The sequence below is a fragment of the Diabrotica virgifera genome, chromosome 4 (assembly GCF_917563875.1).
Source record: "Diabrotica virgifera virgifera chromosome 4, PGI_DIABVI_V3a".
NCBI classification, from domain to species: Eukaryota; Metazoa; Arthropoda; class Insecta; order Coleoptera; family Chrysomelidae; genus Diabrotica; species Diabrotica virgifera.
In genome coordinates this window covers 158,747,369-158,767,919 of record NC_065446.1, presented here as the reverse complement: position 1 = coordinate 158,767,919, position 20,551 = coordinate 158,747,369, and the positions used below count along the sequence as shown (strand labels likewise).

Below are 20,551 nucleotides of genomic sequence, written 5' to 3'. Positions count from 1 at the left end.
GAAACAAATGACAATCGATGAAAAGCCCTATATAGGGCTTTTCATTCACAGTCATTTGTTTCGAGCTTCTGTCATGTGTCACATAATATTAATATATCTACGTCATACGTTAATGGACTATATAATAGGGAGTTTTTGTGCACACAAATACGTAAACGTAACCCATCTTTTTGACATATACGCTTGCGCATTAATGATTGAACTCCCGTATCTCGATGCGTATTACCTAAAGTAGCGCTCTGATACGTACGTGAGAACGCATCCCTATCGAGACGAAAGTCACCGAATGCACACGAGGATCTTGCCCGATTGGCGATTACCTACCAATGGCTACCAAATGAACATTTCATCAGCGTACTACCAGTACCCGTTTATAAATATTTAAGGTTATATTGGTTATTGGTTTAGTCTATTTGAGTAAAATTATTCTGTGTTTGTAATTGGAAATTGGAACTTCATAATAGATTTAAAATTTTATTGTTTTCAAGTTGTCTATTAATAAAGCAAAACAAACAAATCTTGTATTAATTTAAGAAATACAGTGATCACCACAATTAATAACTTGATAAATAAATGAGCTAATTTCTGTACAATTTTCAAATAAATATGAACAAACTATTTACATTATACTGGAATTCTGATGTAGGTACAATAATTTACAACTAAAAAGTAGGTATAAACAAAAATAAAAAAATTTTAACCTAAGGAAAAATAATATTTTTATATTTAAATAGAAGCAATAAAAACCATACAATTTCATCATTCATTTATCTTTTTCTTTACATTTGTATATTAATTGTATATTGTGTGAACATTGTTTTATTTTTTTAATGTCAACGGAATTTAAAAATTACTTTACGATTTGCTTTACGTTACGTTAAGGCAGTCACAAAAACTACCTATTTTAACGTTCGTCCTCTACGACACGTTAGTGGCTTTACGTATACGGAGATGCGTACGTTACGTAGCAACAAAAACTCCCTAATGATACAAACCAGAGACGTATGACGTAGATATATTAATATAATGTGACACATGACAGAAGCTCGAAACAAATGACAATCGATGAAAAGCCCTATTGAATAATTATTACCAAATCGGTAAAGTTTTGATTTGTTTTATATGAATATAATTACAAAATATTACTACTGAATTTCACTTTTTGACATCAATTTAATTAATAATAACCTACATTTTGTACAATATTTTTAATAATTAACAAAAAAATTTTAAGTTCACTCAAATAAATAATCCATTACTGCCATCAAATTCACATTAATTTCTAACTACATATAGCTGTTTTTATTATAAAAAAAATCATAAATATTTATACAAATATGTTAATAAAGGTTTTAGTATATTTTAGTTTTTTATTTAGTAGATTTTAGTTTTTGATTTAGTAGATTTTAGTAGATTTTGACCAAACATGCAGTAGATTTTGTAAATAAAATGTGGCAACGCTGTGTTGTTGTCTTCTTGTTGACGTTGACGAGGCGAGGTAGAATTTTTGGCTGGAAAGGTTTTTCAAGTTATTCTTTTTTGCTTTTTTTTAGAACTACTATTAACAATGAGCCCGAAAGCCTTTTTAACAAGAAGGCTTACATTCTCTGCCTGTCATAGATTACACAGGTAAGTAACTAATGTTGTAATTTATGGATAGTATTGGAATATGTGGAAGCATGTTAAAGTGAAAGGCTTTCAAAAGATACTTTGTAAACTGATAACTCTTTGGTGGCAACTCTTTTTGATCATTTAAAAAGGTACAAAACATTGAAACCTACTTTATATATGACTATAATAATTATGATTTTTTTTCAAATCTTGGCACTTGGTAAAGGCTTGTTCACCATCTGTATCAATTCTTCTAATTTAGATCAGTTACTTTATTCTTACTTATTATACAAGTTTAATAAGGTTTCCAAAATTCATGCACTTATCTTATAACACATTCAGCCCCCTCATGACATTTTTTTTGATGAGGTCTGTGGACCGGAAATTAATTTTACTTAAATTATCAAATATGAGCCTTTAAATAACCCACTATATAATTTCCATTCAAATTTAGTCAACTGTGTTTCACTTATGTAGCAATAAAAGTAAAAGACAGGGATTGCTCACCTGTCTGGAATGCAGTAGCGGCTCGTGATTTTTTCAATAGGGGAGGCTATACCTAACTGTAAATTATTTTTTTTCTTTTTTATTTAACCTCCCAATTTATTTGCAATCTGTAAAACAAATTACAATGAGTAAATGTTATGACCACTAGTGTAGGTGACTTGGAGAAAATGATTCATTAATCATTTTCTTTACAAATATTTCACATAGATATAAAATTGTTTGTCTCTGGGAATTACGACACATATAACTAAAATCGCGATGGTAAATCACTAGGTGTATTTCGTCTAAGTCCTTCGTCTGACTGATTGTCTCATCAGGTTTCTGGCTAGTACATTTGGATGTTGTGTTAGTCTGTCTTCGTATTTCTGTGCGAAGTTAGTAATTTCTTCTTTTACTGTTGCAATTTCTAGATCGCGTCTAATAATATTATTTGCAACATACCATGGGGCATTTGTGATTATTCGAAGAACCTTCGACTGGAACCTCTCCAAGATTTCGATATTGGAGTTTGATGCAGTACCCCAAAGTTGGATCCCGTAACTCCATATTGGCTTCAAAATTGCTTTGTAGACAAGTACTTATTTTTCATCAAAAGTGATGATTTGTGACCAATCAGCCAGTAAAGATTGAATTTGAGACCAAGTTGTTTACGCTTCATAAAAATGTGTGTTCTCCAGTTTAATCTTTGGTCTAGGTGCATTCCAAGGTATTTGACAGTTACTTGCTGTTTTAGTTGGTGGTCGTTGATATATACAGGCGGGCAGTGACCTTTACGGTTTGTGAAGGTAATATGAACCGACTTTGTTTCATTTGTTTGAAAACGCCATTGTTTTAGTCAAGTTTGCATTTTGTTGAGGCTGGTTTGCAGAAGTTGAGAAGCTATCCGTGGGTCCTGATGTACTGACATCACTGCTGTGTCATCTGCATATGTAGCTGTCGTAGTTTGACAGTTTGTTGGTAAGTCCGCTGTGTACAATAGGTATAACACTGGCCCCAGAACACTGCCCTGTGGAACTCCAGATCCAACTGGAAATAGAGATGTGCGCTCATCTCTATGTTGTACAAAAAAGTAACGGTTATGGAGGTAGGATTTTAAAATTAGGAAGTGAGTGAGAGGAAGCATTTTTTTTAATTTGTATAGAAGGCCTGTGTGTCAGACTTTATCGAATGCTTGCGAGATGTCTAAAAAGGCGGCAGTGCAGTACATTTTGTCTTCCAATGCTCGATTAACAATTCTGCATATCCGATGAACCTGTTCTATGGTTGCGTGTTGGGATCTGAATCCAAACTGGTGTGCAGGGATTAGTTCTCGATCTGAGAGGAGTGGTTGAATTCTTGAGAGTATCAGTTTTTCTAGCATCTTTGACACTATCGGCAGTAAGCTTATGGGTCAATATGATTTGACATCTTCCAGAGGCTTACCTGGTTTGGGAATTAGTATAATTTTTGCGACTTTCCAGAGGAGAGGGAAATATGCGGTTCTTAATACTTATTTATTTATTTATTCATTTTACGGATACACCATTTTTACAAAAATACGACGTCAACCTTTACAAAGCATAGGTTCAATAGGTTGCGTTAAAAAAAACAAACCAAAATTAAAATTAAACAAAATTCAATAAAAGTAGTAGCTTAAGTTATTATTAAGTTATATAATGCTCAAAATCTCTCAACTGATTTCTTAAATGTTGCTATAGATATTCCAAATAACTCTAAACTATTGCTGTGCTCATTGGCAGTTCGTAAAATTCTTGTAATGGGTTCATTTTGACCATAATTTGTAGTGTGGAATGGAATGTTGAAAATCTCAGTGTTACGATTTCTTCTAGTATTAACATTAAAACTTATTAAACTTAGTAACTCTGGATCTTGAACATATCCATTTATAATCTTAAAAAGGAAACATAAATCCGCTTGACACCTTCTATGATGTAGTGGTGAGATATTTAGTATTGATAGTATATCATCATATGTGTATTGTTCTCTAATAAAACCAATCTTGTAAGCACATACCCTCAAGAATTTATTCTGAACTCTCTCGATACTGTAGATGTCACTATTATATGAAGGAGACCAAATGAGAGAACCATACTCCAAAACTGATCGAACTAAACTAAAGTATAACATTTTTAAAGTTTGTACTGAAAACTGATTACAGTTTCTTAGAATGAATCCCAACATTTTTAAAGCTTTAGCTGAAGTTTCGTTAATGTGATATTTAAAAGTTCATTTAGAATCAAAATTTATTCCTAAATCCTTAATATTATGACGTGCCTCTAATGGTACATTATTTATACAATATTCATAATGTACAAACTCTCTTGATCTTCCAAAAGTAATTTTAAAACATTTTTTTATATTTAAGTATAGCATGTTTACCTCACACCAACTAGCTAAGCTTTTAATATCATTCTGTAACAAAGAGGCGTCAACTAGGTTATTTACTATTCGAAATATTTTAAGGTCATCAGCAAACATTAGAAAATTACTACTTTTAATCACTGAGGATATATCATTAACAAATATATTAAATAAGAGAGGCCCAATATGAGACCCCTGAGGAACTCCCGAGGTTACAGATACTCGTTGAGATAAACAGTTTCCATATTTAACATACTGACATCTACCAGATATATAACTACCTATCCACTCAATTATTTTACCTCCAAATCCATAACCTTTTAATTTAGCAATAAGCAGATCATGGCCCATTTTTAAATCTGGTAAAAATAATAATGTTGAAAATTACAGGGCGGTTTGTTTGCAGTCTGAACTACCAAAGTTGCTTGATTTTTTTGTTAATCAGATGTTAACCTACGACTGTAAAAATTTGATTGTCGGTCAACAACATGGTTTCAGTCAGAAAAAGTCTACTTGTACAAATCTTATTTTGTATTCAAACTTCATCGTTGATTCTTTGGAATCGGGTAACCAAGTTGACTCCATATATGCTGATTTTGCCAAAGCATTTGACAGGGTGAATCATGAAATATTAATTGCTAAACTTCGTGGATATGGAATTGGAGATGATTTATTGGGTTGGATCAGGAATTATTTAACAGATCGTTCACAAATAGTAAAATATGGTGATTTTGTTTCTGAAGCCATTAGTGTTACCTCGGGTGTTCCTCAAGGTTCTCACTTAGGCCCACTTCTATTTAATCTTTTTGTGAATGATATATCATCAGTAATTAATAATAGTGAATTTCTGTTGTTTGCTGATGACATAAAAATCTTTAAAGCGATTAAAAATACCTCGGATATGGATGCTCTTCAGTCTGACATAAATAATTTTTCTCGTTGGTGTGACATCAATGCCTTGTATTTGAATCTTAAAAAGTGCTACAAAATTACATTTTCTAGAAATACTAAACATCAGTTAGATAGAACATGCATACTTAAGGGCGTATCAGTTACAGAAGTTAATCAAATTAGAGACCTCGGAATTACATTTGATCAGAGGCTAATGTTTGATAGGCATATTAATGATATTACATCGCGGGCTTATAGGATGCTCGGCTTTGTTCAGAGGAACTCGCAGGAATTTTCAATATTTACTTTTAAAATTTTGTATTGTTCTCTAGTTCGGTCCATTTTGGAATATTGTAATATTATTTGGTATCCTCATTATAATATGTACATTGATCAGTTAGAACGAGTTCAGAATAAATTCCTAAGAATTTGCAGGTATAAAATGGGTTTTAATAGAACTAACTGTGATTATAATTATATTCTTTGTCAACTTAATATGAAAACTTTGGAAAATAGAGAATCTGAGTGTGAACTGCGTTTTTTGCATAAAATTCTTAGGGCCAGTTGTTCAATCAATGGTTAACTCATGGATTAAGTAAACCATGATTAAATTTAATTCGAAGATTATTTCTAATTAATTTGTTCAATGCAGGTTAACTTTCGGATTTATTAAACCCAAATACTGAAGCAGTGACAATGTTGCCAGTTACTATTAATTAACGCCTTGGAACAAATTTTATCATGATAATTGTACCGAAAAATAATTGTTCTGTGGTATAAACGATGGTGTTCATGACTTTTGACGCAATGACGCCCCCATGTCAGTGATTATTTTCGTGTTTTAAATTTAAATTTCAAAAAATGGAATAAAAATAATAAAAAAAGATAACTACGAGCTTTACGGCTGATGAAGAAGAAATATTAATATCTTTTGTTAAAAAATATAAACATATTCTCGAGAATAAGAAAGTGATGCAGTTACAAATTACGAGAAAATGAAAATCTAACTAGTTTGTCCTGAAATCGGGTTTGGCCGGTAATTTGATATATTTTTAATTAACTATTATAAATAGTTTACCTATTTGTAGGATGAGCTATCCTGTCTCTTATACGATCAACAATCATAAAAACTATCTATCCTTTGGTACACGAAATCTATTCAAAAACTATTATCTGACCACTTATGAAAATGGTTTTCTTTTACTCGAAAAATAGGATTCTTTCGTAGAGGAAGAAATTATATTAACAACAGCTAAGAAGTCTTCGTCTTCTCCATCTTCAAAATCAAAGGCACCATTATTAGCAATAGCCATCATTATATGTAGACACTAAATATAGATTATGTTAAATCTTATAACACAATATATTATAGTGCAATAACTATGGTTGTTTTATTCTGGAATTTTCTTGAGAATATTTAATTTAAAAACAGAAAATAAGGTTACAAATCTCTAGTTAGCACCGTTAATCCTTCGTTTTTGGGCGATTAAGATAATCTCTGGTTAACAGATGGTTAAGTGTTAAACTTGCATTGAACAACGCAATATTACGTTTAATTGAAGATTATTTTTAATCTGAAGATAATCTCCAATTGAACAATCGGGCCTTAATGGTTTTGTTGATTGTCCGGAACTGCTAGAATTAATTGTTTTTAATGTAAATTCTAGAAGAACACGTTCTTCTGACCTATTTAGAATAAAGTTTCATCACACTAATTATGGTAAAAATGAGACAATTACAAGGATGATGAAAACTGCCAATCATTTGCAAGATAGTGTTGATTTGTTTAATCCATCTGTATCCGCATTCAATAATACTTTAAAGAAATTGAGACATTGATGTTAATAATACCTACTTTTGAAATATGTAATGTATGACTACAGTTTATTTGTTAATTATATGTATATATTGTAATTTTTGTAAGGAAAAAGGATTCGTCCCGTTAAATAAATAAATAAATAAAATAAAAAAATAAAAAATGATTAACTCTATCGAAGGCTTTAGAGAAGTCTGTGTAGATAGCGTCAACCTGACCCTTCTGTTCAACTGAATTAGCAATGAAATTAGTATACAATATTAAGTTTGTGCATGTAGACTTACCTTTAGAAAAGCCATGTTGTCTAACATCAATTATATCTTTACAATTCCATACCAAAAAGTTATTTACAAGGCACTCAAAAAGTTTGGGTAATACAGATTGGTTACAAACCGCTCGATAATTTTCAACATCATTTTTATTACCAGACTTAAAAATTGGTGTTAAATAACTAGTTTTCCAAAAATCAGGAAAGATGCCAGTACTCAATGAGGAATTAAATAAGTAGCAGATAGGTTTTACGAGAGTAAAAATGCAATGCTTGAGAACATAAGCTGGCAAACAATCTGGTCCAAGCGATAATTTCCAAGGCATCTTTAAAACACTATCAATTATGTCTGAGAGCCCAATACTATAATTATTCACATTTACTTTCTGCTGATAGTTAAAAATTGGGATCTGATTAACTTTAGAATTAGAATATGTAGTTGAGAAAAACTTACTAAATAAATTAACTACGTCTTGAGCATTATCACCTGTACTATCACCGTAGGACATATTAGATGGCAGATTATAACTTTTACGTTTATTATTGATATACTTCCAAAAATGTCGAGGATTAGATAGAATCCCATTCTCAATGTTATTCAAATAGTTAGTATAACATTGAGAGGAGACTTGTTTACATTCATCTCTTAACTGAGAAAATCTTAAATAATCATCCCTTCTACCAAATAATTTATACTGCTTATGTATTTTCTTTTTTAAATATATCAACTTCCTTAATTTACCATTAAACCAAATCGGAAATGAACTTGTTTTAAATTTTTTGATCGTAACAAATAAGTCAAAACCTGTATACATAAAATCATAAAATACTGCTAAGCTGTAATTCACATCATCTGATAAAAGTAAGTCCCAATTAATACTTGCAAAGTAATCATTTAATCCGACATAATTTGCATTTTTAAAATCATAATAAAATTCCTCGTAGTTCAGTTGATAATGCTTTTCAAAACCAGTTAATTCTACAACTATAGGCGAATGATGGATACTATTATCAAATAGCGAATCAAGTGGAATAACTATATCAACATTGTTTAAATTTGTAAATACTAAATCTAGAAAGACATTACGACTGGTAGGTAAAGTGTTTATTTGAAACATGTTAAAATAACCAAAAGAATTGGCCAAATACACAGCAGGAGAGTCATCAGGACATTCAACATTTAATCCAAAGTTGTCATTACTCCAGGAAGCATTTGGTAAATTATAATCACCACACAGTACCAAGTTTCCACACTTCTCCATAACATATTCAACTGAACTGCAATGTAACATGTATACATTTAGGTCGGATGCAGGAGGGATATAAACTCCACCCATAACTATGCACTTATTATTAATTTTCAGTGATATAAAAATTTGTTCTATTTCACAATCAGGGATTATCACTTTCTGTGCACTTATGTCATTTTTAACAGGAATCAACACACCTCCACCCCTAGTTTTTCTTGTAGCAGCAGGATTGCGATCATTTCTAAACACATTATAACCAATAAGTCCTAATTCTGCATCGCTATAATTACACGTTAACCAAGTTTCCACCAAAATGATTATATGATAATTACATTGAGCTATGGCAATTTCCAGAGACTTTAGTTTAGTTCTTAATCCACCAACATTTTGATAATAAATTAATAAAGGAGGTGAGCTTATATGTTTCGTTGTGTCTAGTTTTTTGTGTGGAATTATCATTTTTGCAAATTTCAGGTATACCTTTAACATATCGTATAAATAAATCTTTCTCACCTTGTTCTTGGTGTTTTTTGAGGTCCTCTTTAACTTTATTGAGTTTGTTGAGTTGCTTGGGAGTTAGATCAGAATTTATAAATATCTTTTTTGCTTTGGCAACGTGAATCTTATTTTTTTTAAATATTCATTACATCAAAAGAATTTGTTAATACAATTTTTAGGGAACGAGCACCATTTTTGTTTTTCTTACCAAATCTAACAGCTTTGACAACTTTAATATCCTCTTGAGTAATATCCTTGAAAATTGAGATCACAGTAGCCAAATCATCAGATACAGCATTTCTTCTATCCACAGATTCACCTAGATTATGAATGATTAAGTTGTTCATTCTCTTTTGTCTTTCAAAAACCTCACTTACAATATCCTCTTCTTGGTTTTTAGAATTCTGCAATTTCATATCATTAACCTCATTCTGCAGTTTTTCAAAATAGTTTTGGAACAAGTTTCATTCCAGATTTACATTCTTGACACAAAAACTGCAGAACACGATTCTTCTTTAACTCCATAACCCTAATTTCTGATGAACACAGACCAGAACAATAAGTATCTTTGTGAACTGGGCGGTCACAGCTATCACAATAAAGCATTTCTTCTTCAGTACCATCTTTCTTGCATTCCATACACTTAATTTTCTAAATTAAAATTTAAAAGCCGGTCCTGTACACTAATGAGCTTTATCAATTGCCTACAGATAATGGACAAGTTCAGTTTTTTCGTGATCTGTAAATTACCACAAAAAAGGGTAAAAACACTGAATTATTTTCTGTTAATTGCAGATTAACCAACTATTACACAATTGTATTAAAAACACTGTGAATGCAGGAGGTACCACAAAAATTTGCTATAAATTGATACTAAATTTATAATTAGTTTCACTGTTTAACTTAAGATATTTTGATTTATTTACAGGAAGGCTAATTAAGGTGTGTACGCTTTGATTAGCTTTTTGATACTGCATTGAATAATTGGGTGAGGTACACAATTCCTTTCCTGGGTAGTTGTTTAATAATTTTACTGGTTATAAGATCGAAGCCTGGGGACTTTTTCGATTTAAGATTTTGTATTATGTTTATCACTTCATTTACCTTAAACTTTTCCGGTGGAAGTTCTAACTGGTATGGAAATTCTAAAAATTGTTGGATGGATGCTTCAAAGTTTTGATTATTGTCAGCAGGGAAAGGTTGAAAGACGTCTGTGAGATGTTTTGCAAACAATTCTGATTTTTCTTTATTGCTTTTGGCCCATTCGCCGTTTTCTGCGCGAATAGGAGGGTTGGTTGATTGAGGTCGTTTAAACTTTTTCGTAGCCTTCCATAGAGAATAGTCTGTACTTTCTGTTGCTGATAGATTGCTAAGATATTCTTTAATCCCATCGTTTTTGTAGTTATTTAGGAGAGTTTTGAGTTGAAGTGTAGCCTGGTTGAGTCTGGTTTTGTCCTGAGGCGCGTGCGTTCTTTGCCATGTTTTTCTTAAATTTCGTTTTTCTATGATTTTTTGTCTGATTATGCTTAGTAGCTCTTGTTTCATGAGCGTCGTGTTTTTTAGGGGTGTTGTTTGCCAGATTGCTTCCTGTATAATTACGTTAAAGTTTTGCATGGCTTCATCTATTTCATAGTTTGTTTTTAAAGGTATGTTTAGGTTTAGGCTGTCCTCAATCACCCGCCGAAACCTTTCCCAATCCGTATATTTGTTGTCTAGTTTCGGTGGTAGCTGTATCTCAACAAGTTCAGTACTTATCGTGATCAATACAGGCGAGTGATCCGAGGAAAGGTCCTAATTCAATTCTATGCGATCTTTTTGGAATTCCTTTTGTTACGCAGAAGTCAAGTAGATCTGGTATTTTGTTCTTGTCGGTTGGCCAATAAGTAGGTTCACCACTGGAAATATATGAGTAGTTGTTACCATTCATAGCCTCTAGAAGCTGTCGTCCTTTTGGGGTGATTAATCTTGATCCCCAATGTGTATGTTTAGAGTTGTAATCTGCTCCAGCCACAAATCTGTTACCCAATGTTTTAAAAAATTCTTCAAATTGTTCTTTTTTATCTTGTGTATTGGTGGGCAAGAGACTGCAGAGATTGTTAGTGAACCATGCCAATCTTCAATAACTATGTTAGTAGCCTGCAAGTTTTTAAAAGCATTAGTCTCGTAGTGTTTAATATTGTTTTTGATTATAATAGCAGTTTTACCATGGGCTGTACCATCTGGGTGTCTAGTATTGTAAGTTGTGTAGTTAGGTATTTTAAAGTAGCTTCTACTTGTGAAGTAAGTTTCTGATATTAACATTATATCAATTTCGTGACTAATGATGAAAGTTTTTACCTCAAGACAATGTTTGGCAAGCCAGTTGGCGTTCCAAAGTGCAATTTTTAATAACTTATTCATTTTGTTAAATTATTGACGACTATCGTTAGGAGGTTTAGCAATGTGGACAGTTGTTCCGCAAATCCTTTAAACATTGATTTTAGTTCAGACAGGTCGTTAACAGGAGTAGGGTGTGTTAAATTTGGTGTTTGTAAAGTATTCTGAGATGTGCTTGCTTGAGGTAGTTGGTTTGTTACTGCTTGTGAGTAGCTAATGCCTGGATTGATGGTTCTTCCAATATTACTCGTTAGTGGGGTTGTAGGTTGTTTTTGTCGTAGGGTTGGATATGTTTTTTTCTGCAGTTCCTTATATATAGTACATCCTTTATAATTTGCCGGGTGGTTTCCTTCGCAAAGAATGCACTGAACATCGTCAGAGCTTTCTTTTCTTGTACAGTGTTCAGTAGCATGATCTCCGGTGCATTTTACACATCTGGGCCTATGTTGACAGTATGTTTTTGTATGCGCATATCTTTGACATCTACTGCACTGTGGGATTTCCCTCCTTGTGTATGGTGGTTCAAATTTAATTTTGTAGTTTAGCAAGTGTTCAACGTCGTAAATTGTTTTATTATTTTCTGCTGATTTTAAGTCAATGAAGAACATTGATAAAGGTTGCTTAGTTTTGTAATTTTTAATGTTCCACATATTTACTACTGAGTGCCCCAGATTTTCGATTTCTTGTTTTAATTCTGTCGGATTGGCTGAGTAGTGCATGTTTTTTAATACGACCCTGAAGCTGCGTTCGTCACGAGGCCTAAATGTATGGACTTCTGTTTTTTTCTCAGTTAAAGCTTTAGTTATTGTACTATAATTTTCTTTTTCTTTAGGTTGTATTTAAACTTTATCGTGATTAAAACTTTTATTTCATATCCATTTTTGGCTATATTATTTAATAGTGTGGTGAGTGGGGTCACATTTTTCACTCCATTTACAAATATGGGAGGTGGTTTTGAGTTTTTTTCAGTTTGAATCTCAGTTTTTTCAGTTTGCACTTCTTCATTTTTTGCTTCGTTATCTGCATCGTTAGACAACTCCTCAAATCGATTTGATGTATGAACAGGTGAATTTAGCCAGTAGTAATTAATTTTGGTCTGTTTAGTTACTCTGTGTTCAGGGCTAAGTCTGACTCTTTTCCTAGTGTTTTCTACAGTTTTCCATTCTTCGTCTTGACTAATTTCTTGGTTATTTTTGTTTGACAAGGGTGGGATATTGCTAAAGTATAGGGGTTGTTGTGTTGTTTGATAATATGGTGTGGGTAAAACCTGAGGAAATGAAACGTTACCTTGTACTAGTTGGTCGTTGTTGATTTGAATTTGCGGAGCGTACGCCACTGGCTGAGTTGTAAATTGGCCTGGCTGAATCATCGCTGGTGTTGGAACTCCGTATAAATTCTGCTGTGGCTGCATCGGTTGGAACGGCGAAGTAATATTGTAATCCATTTCGCTGAGAGTTTTTTCCGTTTTGTCATTGGAATCACTTTCAATTTATCAATAATAAAAACTGAGTTTATTATTTTTAAAACAAGTACCGGGACATTCGAATATACGATATTAAAAACACATTAAAATAATTAAAATCACATTAACGGTTACAGTATAAAATATTTTAAAACTGGCTGGGCGAAATGCGACCGCTTTGGTCTAAGGTTTGTGGTCGAATGGAACTGTAAATTATCTAGACAAATTTGCACTACCAAAAAAAAATCCGCCAAAAAAATCTAATTTAAGGCCCCATTTTTTTGACCATTTTTTATTTACATTTTATAATATCATCATAATTCATAATTATTTCATAATATCATATTTTAAAAATAGTATAATTGTAAAAGTGTATTACCAAAGTTTGTGTCGTTTATTTGTTAACAATTCTATCTCTGTAAGTAGATATGCATATCAAAATAAATACAGATTTGAAGTTTTGCAGTCCATACAGGTTGAAGGTTTACATTGTTTAAGATACTCAACTGAATTTTTTAATTCTAAAAGGGGCTTACTCTGCGAATGCAAAAACTCGGTAAATTACCGATATTTTACTTTGCATTACAGATATCGGAAAACGTTATTTAAACAAGTTGTTCCAAATATTATTCTAACCCCACATACCAAATTTCATCACAAAATTCGCACTTTTAGTTTTTTCATTATTTGTAGTCAGGATCCTAAAATCCGCAGAGGAGGGTGCTGGCTGAAAAATCTCACTTGCCCGATCTCCGGCCAGCGTGTGCGTTAAGCGATGTGCAGCTCTAAGGAGCCCGGGTCTCCTTGCCTTAAACCATCCTTAAACGCTGCTGGGCTACGTGGAGCATTAGGAAGTGAGATTTTCCGGCCAGCAGCCTCCTCTGCGATTTTAGGATCCCGACTACAAATAATGAAAAAACTAAAAGTGCGAATTTTGTGCTGAAATTTGGTATGTGGGGTTAGAATATTATTTGGAACAACTTGTTCAAATAACTTTTTGCGATATCTCTAACACGAAGCAAAACAGCAAAGTAAACAAAACAGTGTAGCGTTTGTAAAAAATTTATGGGGAGGTTAAGCCTCCCTTGCCTCCTCTGACCAACCGCCACTGCTGGAATGTAGATGTTGTTGATGAATGTTGATGGCTTGTAGGTTCTTATTTGAATAAATCAAGGCGTTGAGGGTTACTTGCGAATATTGCATTACTTTACAAGTAATTATTGAACACATAATTTGAGAAGTGCAAATGATAATAAAAATGTAACAATTGAGATTACTAATGACTATTTATTGCTGTGTGATCGTTATTATCCTGCATTATCTATTTGTTTAGCTATTAAAGATAATATGCCTGAGCTTCAATATGATAGTTATGGCTTCAATTTTAGGAGAGGAGACTATGTTGCTATTAATATGTATCTTGCTAGTATCTCCTGGAAGAACGTTTTAGGTATTTGCAGAGATATTAACGAAGCCACGAAACTGTTCTACTCCATATTGCAGTTTGGTATCAATTGCTCAATACTGCATATACCTAAGATTAAAAAATCCCAAATTTTCTCGTTGGATGACTAATGACCTTTAAGAAAAAAATTGCTTATAAGATATACCTATAAACAAACAAATTCATGGGATCATTATCTACTTTTCTCTTCTTTGAGAACCAAATACAAAGAATTAAGCAGGTCATGTCATGATATTTATATAAGTCAAACTGAATCTAGAATTAGTTTAAACGTAAAGCACTTTTGGAACTTTGTTAACAGCAAACGCAAACATAATGGTGTACCAAACACTATGTTTTTTGGAAACACAGTGCTTAACAATAGTGCGGATATCGTTAATAATTTTGCTAAATGCTTTCAAAATGTTTACAGAGCAAACGATGATGATTTAATACAGCCCATTTTGGAGTATGCGAAAACTGTGAGTCTAAATTCTTGTAATGTATCTATTGAAATCATATTTGAAAAACTAGCCAATTTAGACATTTATAAAGGCTCTGGACCAGATGGAATTCCACCCATACTATTAAAAAAATGTAGATTTACTTTAACCCATCCCTTATATTTTCTATTTTCTCTTTCACTTGATTCATGTATTTGTCCAAGTTTGTGGAAATCTAGCTTTATTGTTCCTATTCATAAATCAGGTGACAGGAGTAATATAGCTACAGACCAATAAGCATTCTTTCTTCTATTCCAAAAATTCTAGAGAATATAATATGCGACTCTATTAAATACCTTTATACAGTGTACTAATTGAAGAGCAACATGGTTTTCTTTCAGGTAGATCCACTTCGACAAATCTTTTACTTTTCACGCAATACATATCTGATGCTCTGGAAAGGAGACTACAGGTAGATGCTATTTATACAGATTTCTACTAAGCATTTGATACCGTGAATCATAAATTCTTGTGTAACAAGCTTAAAGCTATTGGATTTACATTTACAGGCAATCTGTATGACTGGCTGTGTAGTTACCTAACTAGCAGAATACAATATGTTAAGATTATACACTTTTAATCTAGTGAAATTTCCGTAACATCTGGTGTTCCACAAGGAAGCCACGTAGGGCCTTTCCTTTTTATTATTTTAATTTATTAATGACATTAAATCTCAAATTAACTCTAAATTTCTGCTATTTGCTGACGATTTAAAATAGAATTATAGAATCCGTCTCAGATTGTGAAAAACTTCAAATTGATATTAATAAAATTATGGAATGGTGCAATTGGAACTAAATGAGCATTAATGTTTAAAAATGTTACTTTATTAGTTTCTGTAGAAGAATTATCAACCTCTTTTATAATTACAAATTAGCTGAGGAACCACTTAAGGCTGTATCAACTGTGAGAGATCTAGGTGTTCATTTAGATTCCAAACTAAATTTTTGTGCTCATTTTGACTATGTGAATAATCAGGCATTTAAAATATTAGGCTTCATTATCAGAACCTCTACATGTTTGCATAACATTAATTCCATTAGACTGATTTACATTTCCCTAGTTAGATCTGTTCTTAAGAGGATCGGTACGTATTTTCGGCTGCAATGCTATTCAAATGGGGATTCATTTTTTTTGAATCCTGAGAAAACTGATAAGTATTTTTGAAAAATTTAAACGCAGAATGAAAGATCACGTTATTAGCGATGGCCGAAAGTCCCTGAGAACTTCTATAATGTTTATTTTAATAAGTTACAGGGGTGAAAAACTAAGAGAAAATTTAATGTGATTTTTAATTTCAAATATATCATTCAAAATAAACTTTTTATTTATTCTAAGGGACTTTCGGCCCTCGGTAATAATTTAGTCTTTCATTCTGCGTTTAAATTTTTCAAAAATATTTATTGGTTTTTTCAGGATTCGAAAAAAATAAACACAATGCCGTGGTAATATTTTCCAAATCTATCTTTGTCTTACAACGCACTCAGCCGAATATAATGAGTGTGTCCGCGGGTGCCTGTCGACGACTAGTCGGCGACAAATTAGCAGCAAAACGCATGCGCACTTTAAAATGATATAAATTATATCTTTAATAGATAAATATACAAGGTATATTTACCTAGTATAATTTAATAATTAGTTATTAATATTAATTAAAAGTAAATATACCCTGTATATTTATCTATTAACGGTATTATTTATATTAAGTGAGGTTAGAAATTGTCGGCGACAATTTGTCAACTGTACCCGCGAACGCACCTATTTGTCAGTCAGACACTGACAATCAGTGACAATTTTAAATATTTGACATTGCATCGGGAATATGTTGAGTTATTGATAAAATATTATTGAAATATAGTGTATTTGATAAATAATTGATTTAAGACGTGAACTTAATAAAAAGTTATTTATTGTGTATTATTTGTGGAAGATCCAAGCAGAGAATACATCAGGATAATTATATTCTGTATTTTGTTGTTAAAGATGTTCAAACTTGTAAGCGTTCCATAACAATATATTATTAAAAAATCACTTTAACACTTTTCCTCTTTTCTCGATTGAGTATTAGTCTTTATTGTACAAATAAATTATTACAATCACTGAATACATAGTTAGTGAAAAAATTATCACATTTATTAACTGAATTAATAATTTCCAATTATAAAAATAACAGTTATCCAAGAACATTCAAAACCCATCTCTTTAAATTAATGATGACATTTTCAAGTAGATTGACATTCTAGTAATGTTTACATATCCATACCAGTGTGAATTTTACTACACGTAATTTGACGTGGAAAGACAGAAAAAGTAGGGATACACGTAAAATATTTGCGAATTATGTACCCATAGCCTTAAGTATTGCTCAGTTGTTTGGTCACCCACTTATGAAGTCCATATAGCCAAGCTTAAAAAAATTCAAAATAAATTCATTAGATATTTAAGTTTTAAATTACTTATACGCTCTGAGCTTCGCTGGTGTCGCTCCTAGCGGTTACCAATTCAACTTTTACCGGTAATTTTTAAATTTATTATTTAATTGTTATCACTTAATATTTACAACGCAAAAAAGTAATTAAATTGTAATCGATTTTTTTAAGATTTTTCTAATCATTTTGACGTTCTATTGATAAAATATCAATTTCTTACTTCGGATACTTTGACAATAATCGTGTAGATGGCGCTAAGAGTATAATAGATTATTTATAATTAGATATTACAGAACATTAAAAAAACTTCAATTCAGTATTTAAAACGTAAGTATATTTAAGGAAAAATATATACCACAGCTTTGACCAACTAATATTGTTTATAATTAATGTTTTTAATTTTAATTTTAAATTAATCACTTTGACATTTATGTCAAATTTCCGGTAAACGTTTACAAACTTGTCACTACTGGCGTTCGCGAATTTGTAAATATCCCCTCTACGTACGAGCTCACAGCGTATACGGATTATTCAAAAAGCAAAATCTTTGGAATACCTCCAGAATAATATAAAAGGAGTATGTAACAAAATCAGGCCTCCAATTTTTCCACACAATTTATTAAAGTTAGGAGAAAATACAACGCTTCCATTCACTTCCGTATAATGTCATCTGACCAAAAAAATTTTGTTGCCGATATATGCTTTTTCTCATGAGGATCTTTCAGTGCGTCACAGTTTTTCGATTTCTTTCTAACGCATTAAATTGTATGTGACAGAAAAAAACGCAAGTCGGTGATTACATTTCGTCGGTGACATTTATAACATTTATTCTAGTTGTCAATAGATGGCGCTATAATCGAAAATAATATAATTTGCGAATTATATAATATATCTACGAATATAATCTGAATAATTTAAAAGACTATACAAATCAAAGAAAATACCATTTTACAAAATGCAATAAACACAATTGATTTGGTTTTATGCCAAATTGCAAATAAAATTTGACAATTGTCAGATTTAACTAAAATGTCATGTCACTAAAATGTATATTATCACGGACTTACCCTTTTTTCTATCATTTGTGACGCACTGAAAAATGCTCATGAAAAGAAGCATAACAACAAACGACACCAAAACATGTACCTGTAAACTGATGCAAAAATTTGCCGGAATTTTGTGCCGGTGAGTGTATATATAATAATTTTTGTGTTATTTGCTATTTTTGTATCTGGTATTTTATTTCTATACATTGCTAGTCATAAGTTCGTATCTTTTGAACGGTTATACCTACTTATAATAGTAAAATTTGGAGGGAAGAAATAAACGGACGTAGGCTTCTTAACTAGTCATAACAATTGACATAATAGTGACAGATGACGTTACAGCGCCACTGTGATAAATATTTTTAAATGGGACCTTATGGCAAGTGATACCCTTAGATATAATAACCTGTAGATTAGGCTAGCTATGGGCCGCTCTGTGCATCGAGGTGTAAGGCCGATATCAAGGACGCCATTGGTCAATATTCATTTTGAGTGGTCTAGCCATCTTTGTCCGTCATATGAGCGGTACCGTTTAGTAAAAAGAGATAGACCACCGATCGACTGCCGCGCGTTACGCTTTTTTGCTTAGTATGCCTTGTCTACGGTTAACATGTCTCTGGGGATACCTCGTTTGAAAGGTATTGAAAATACCTATTCAGTCATACTAATTTTGTTAGAGTTTAAGCTCATTTTGATGAATAAATGAAATAACTATAAAATTGTAATTTCGCATTTAATTAATAAAAATTCAAACTTTCGCCCATGGTTGCTTGTCAAAAAGTAGTAAAAACCACTAGAGAACTGAAAAACGACAACTTTTTTGACAAAAATCCGTAGAAACTACAATGTTATATTTATTTAATTTATTCACCAAAATCAAAATCAACTTAAACTCAAAATAGATATTTTGAATACCTTTCAAACGAAGTATCACTTGCCATAAGGTCACAGTGACGTCATCTGTCACTATTACGTCACCTGTTATGACTAGTTGAGAAGCCTACGTCCGTTTATTTCCTCCCTATAAATTTCACTAAAATAAGTATGACCGTTCAAACGATACGAGGGGGGGGACTTTTGACTAGCACTGTATAATATATTTCTACAGTTGAGTCCGGGAATCTTTACCCGTGCGTCATCATTTAAAGCATACGAAATAAGTCGATGATAAGTCGGAAATTGAAATTTAAAATTGAAACGCAACAGCAAGTCACTTTTACTGTCACTTGCTGTTCTGACATTTTACAAAACAAATATTTGGAAGAGATGTCAAACAACTTGTTTAAATTTATGTAGATGTTCTTTTACATTGCAGTACACATCTGACTGACAAAGAAAATATAGACATTTATGGCAAATGTAACAATCCTAATGGGCATGGCCACAATTATGTAGGTACGTATAATATACTTCAGTTATGTTTGGTATCTAATTTAGTTATTATTTTTATTTAGTAAAAGTGACTGTATGTGGAGAAATAGATAATAAAACTGGTATGGTTATGAATATGTCAGACCTAAAAAAATACATGGAAGAAGCTATAACAAAACCAATGGACCATAAAAATCTGGATTTAGATGTTAGTTATTTTGCAGATAAGCCAAGTACAACTGAGAATGTCAGTGTTTTTATATGGGAATCTTTGAAACGAATTATGTTAAGTCCAGAATTATTACACAAAATAGAAGTATATGAGACAGAAAATAATATTGTTACTTATTATGGAGATTGAAAATGAAACTAGTATTAAAACTTAAAACCGAAGTCATTCCAAAACAAAAACTATATCGTGTTATGTAATTAAAATATTTGTTGAATATTGGGATCGTGCAAGCTCAAAACAGCGACACCTGGTTTCATAGCTCAACAACATTTTTAGCACTTTTAATTATATTAGCCAATTACATTAGTCCTGGTTACTGGATAATTGTCAAGGCCATAGCCCAAAAAAAATAATAAGAAGAAACAATAATATTAAGGTTATGTTTTTTTTTCTTCTTCTTTTATGGCCTTTGGGAACTGCGCCCATTTAACCAAGATTATGTTATTAAAACGTAAACATTGTAAGTATGTAGTAAATACAATTAAT

The 20,551-nt window shown here is 31.9% G+C and overlaps 2 protein-coding genes across 4 annotated transcripts in view; one reads left to right on the top strand and one right to left on the bottom strand.

Annotated features, from left to right (window-relative positions):
- Positions 1 to 20,551, bottom strand: part of LOC126883983 (small integral membrane protein 12) — a 142,310-nt gene that overhangs the window by 38,175 nt on the left and 83,584 nt on the right. The gene's annotated exons all lie outside the window — the stretch shown is intronic.
- On the top strand, positions 1,082 to 20,259 carry LOC126883982 (6-pyruvoyl tetrahydrobiopterin synthase). 2 transcript variants are annotated; one of them, XM_050649753.1, is made up of 4 exons: positions 1,082 to 1,100; positions 1,554 to 1,629; positions 19,778 to 19,857; positions 19,917 to 20,259. In XM_050649753.1, the coding sequence occupies exons 2-4, from the start codon at positions 1,568 to 1,570 to the stop codon at positions 20,192 to 20,194; spliced, it is 420 nt and encodes a 139-aa protein (XP_050505710.1). In that variant the 5' UTR covers positions 1,082 to 1,100; positions 1,554 to 1,567; the 3' UTR covers positions 20,195 to 20,259. The 2 variants fall into 2 exon arrangements, with proteins under 2 accessions (XP_050505710.1, XP_050505709.1); XM_050649752.1 differs by lacking the exon at positions 1,082 to 1,100 and adding an exon at positions 1,420 to 1,498.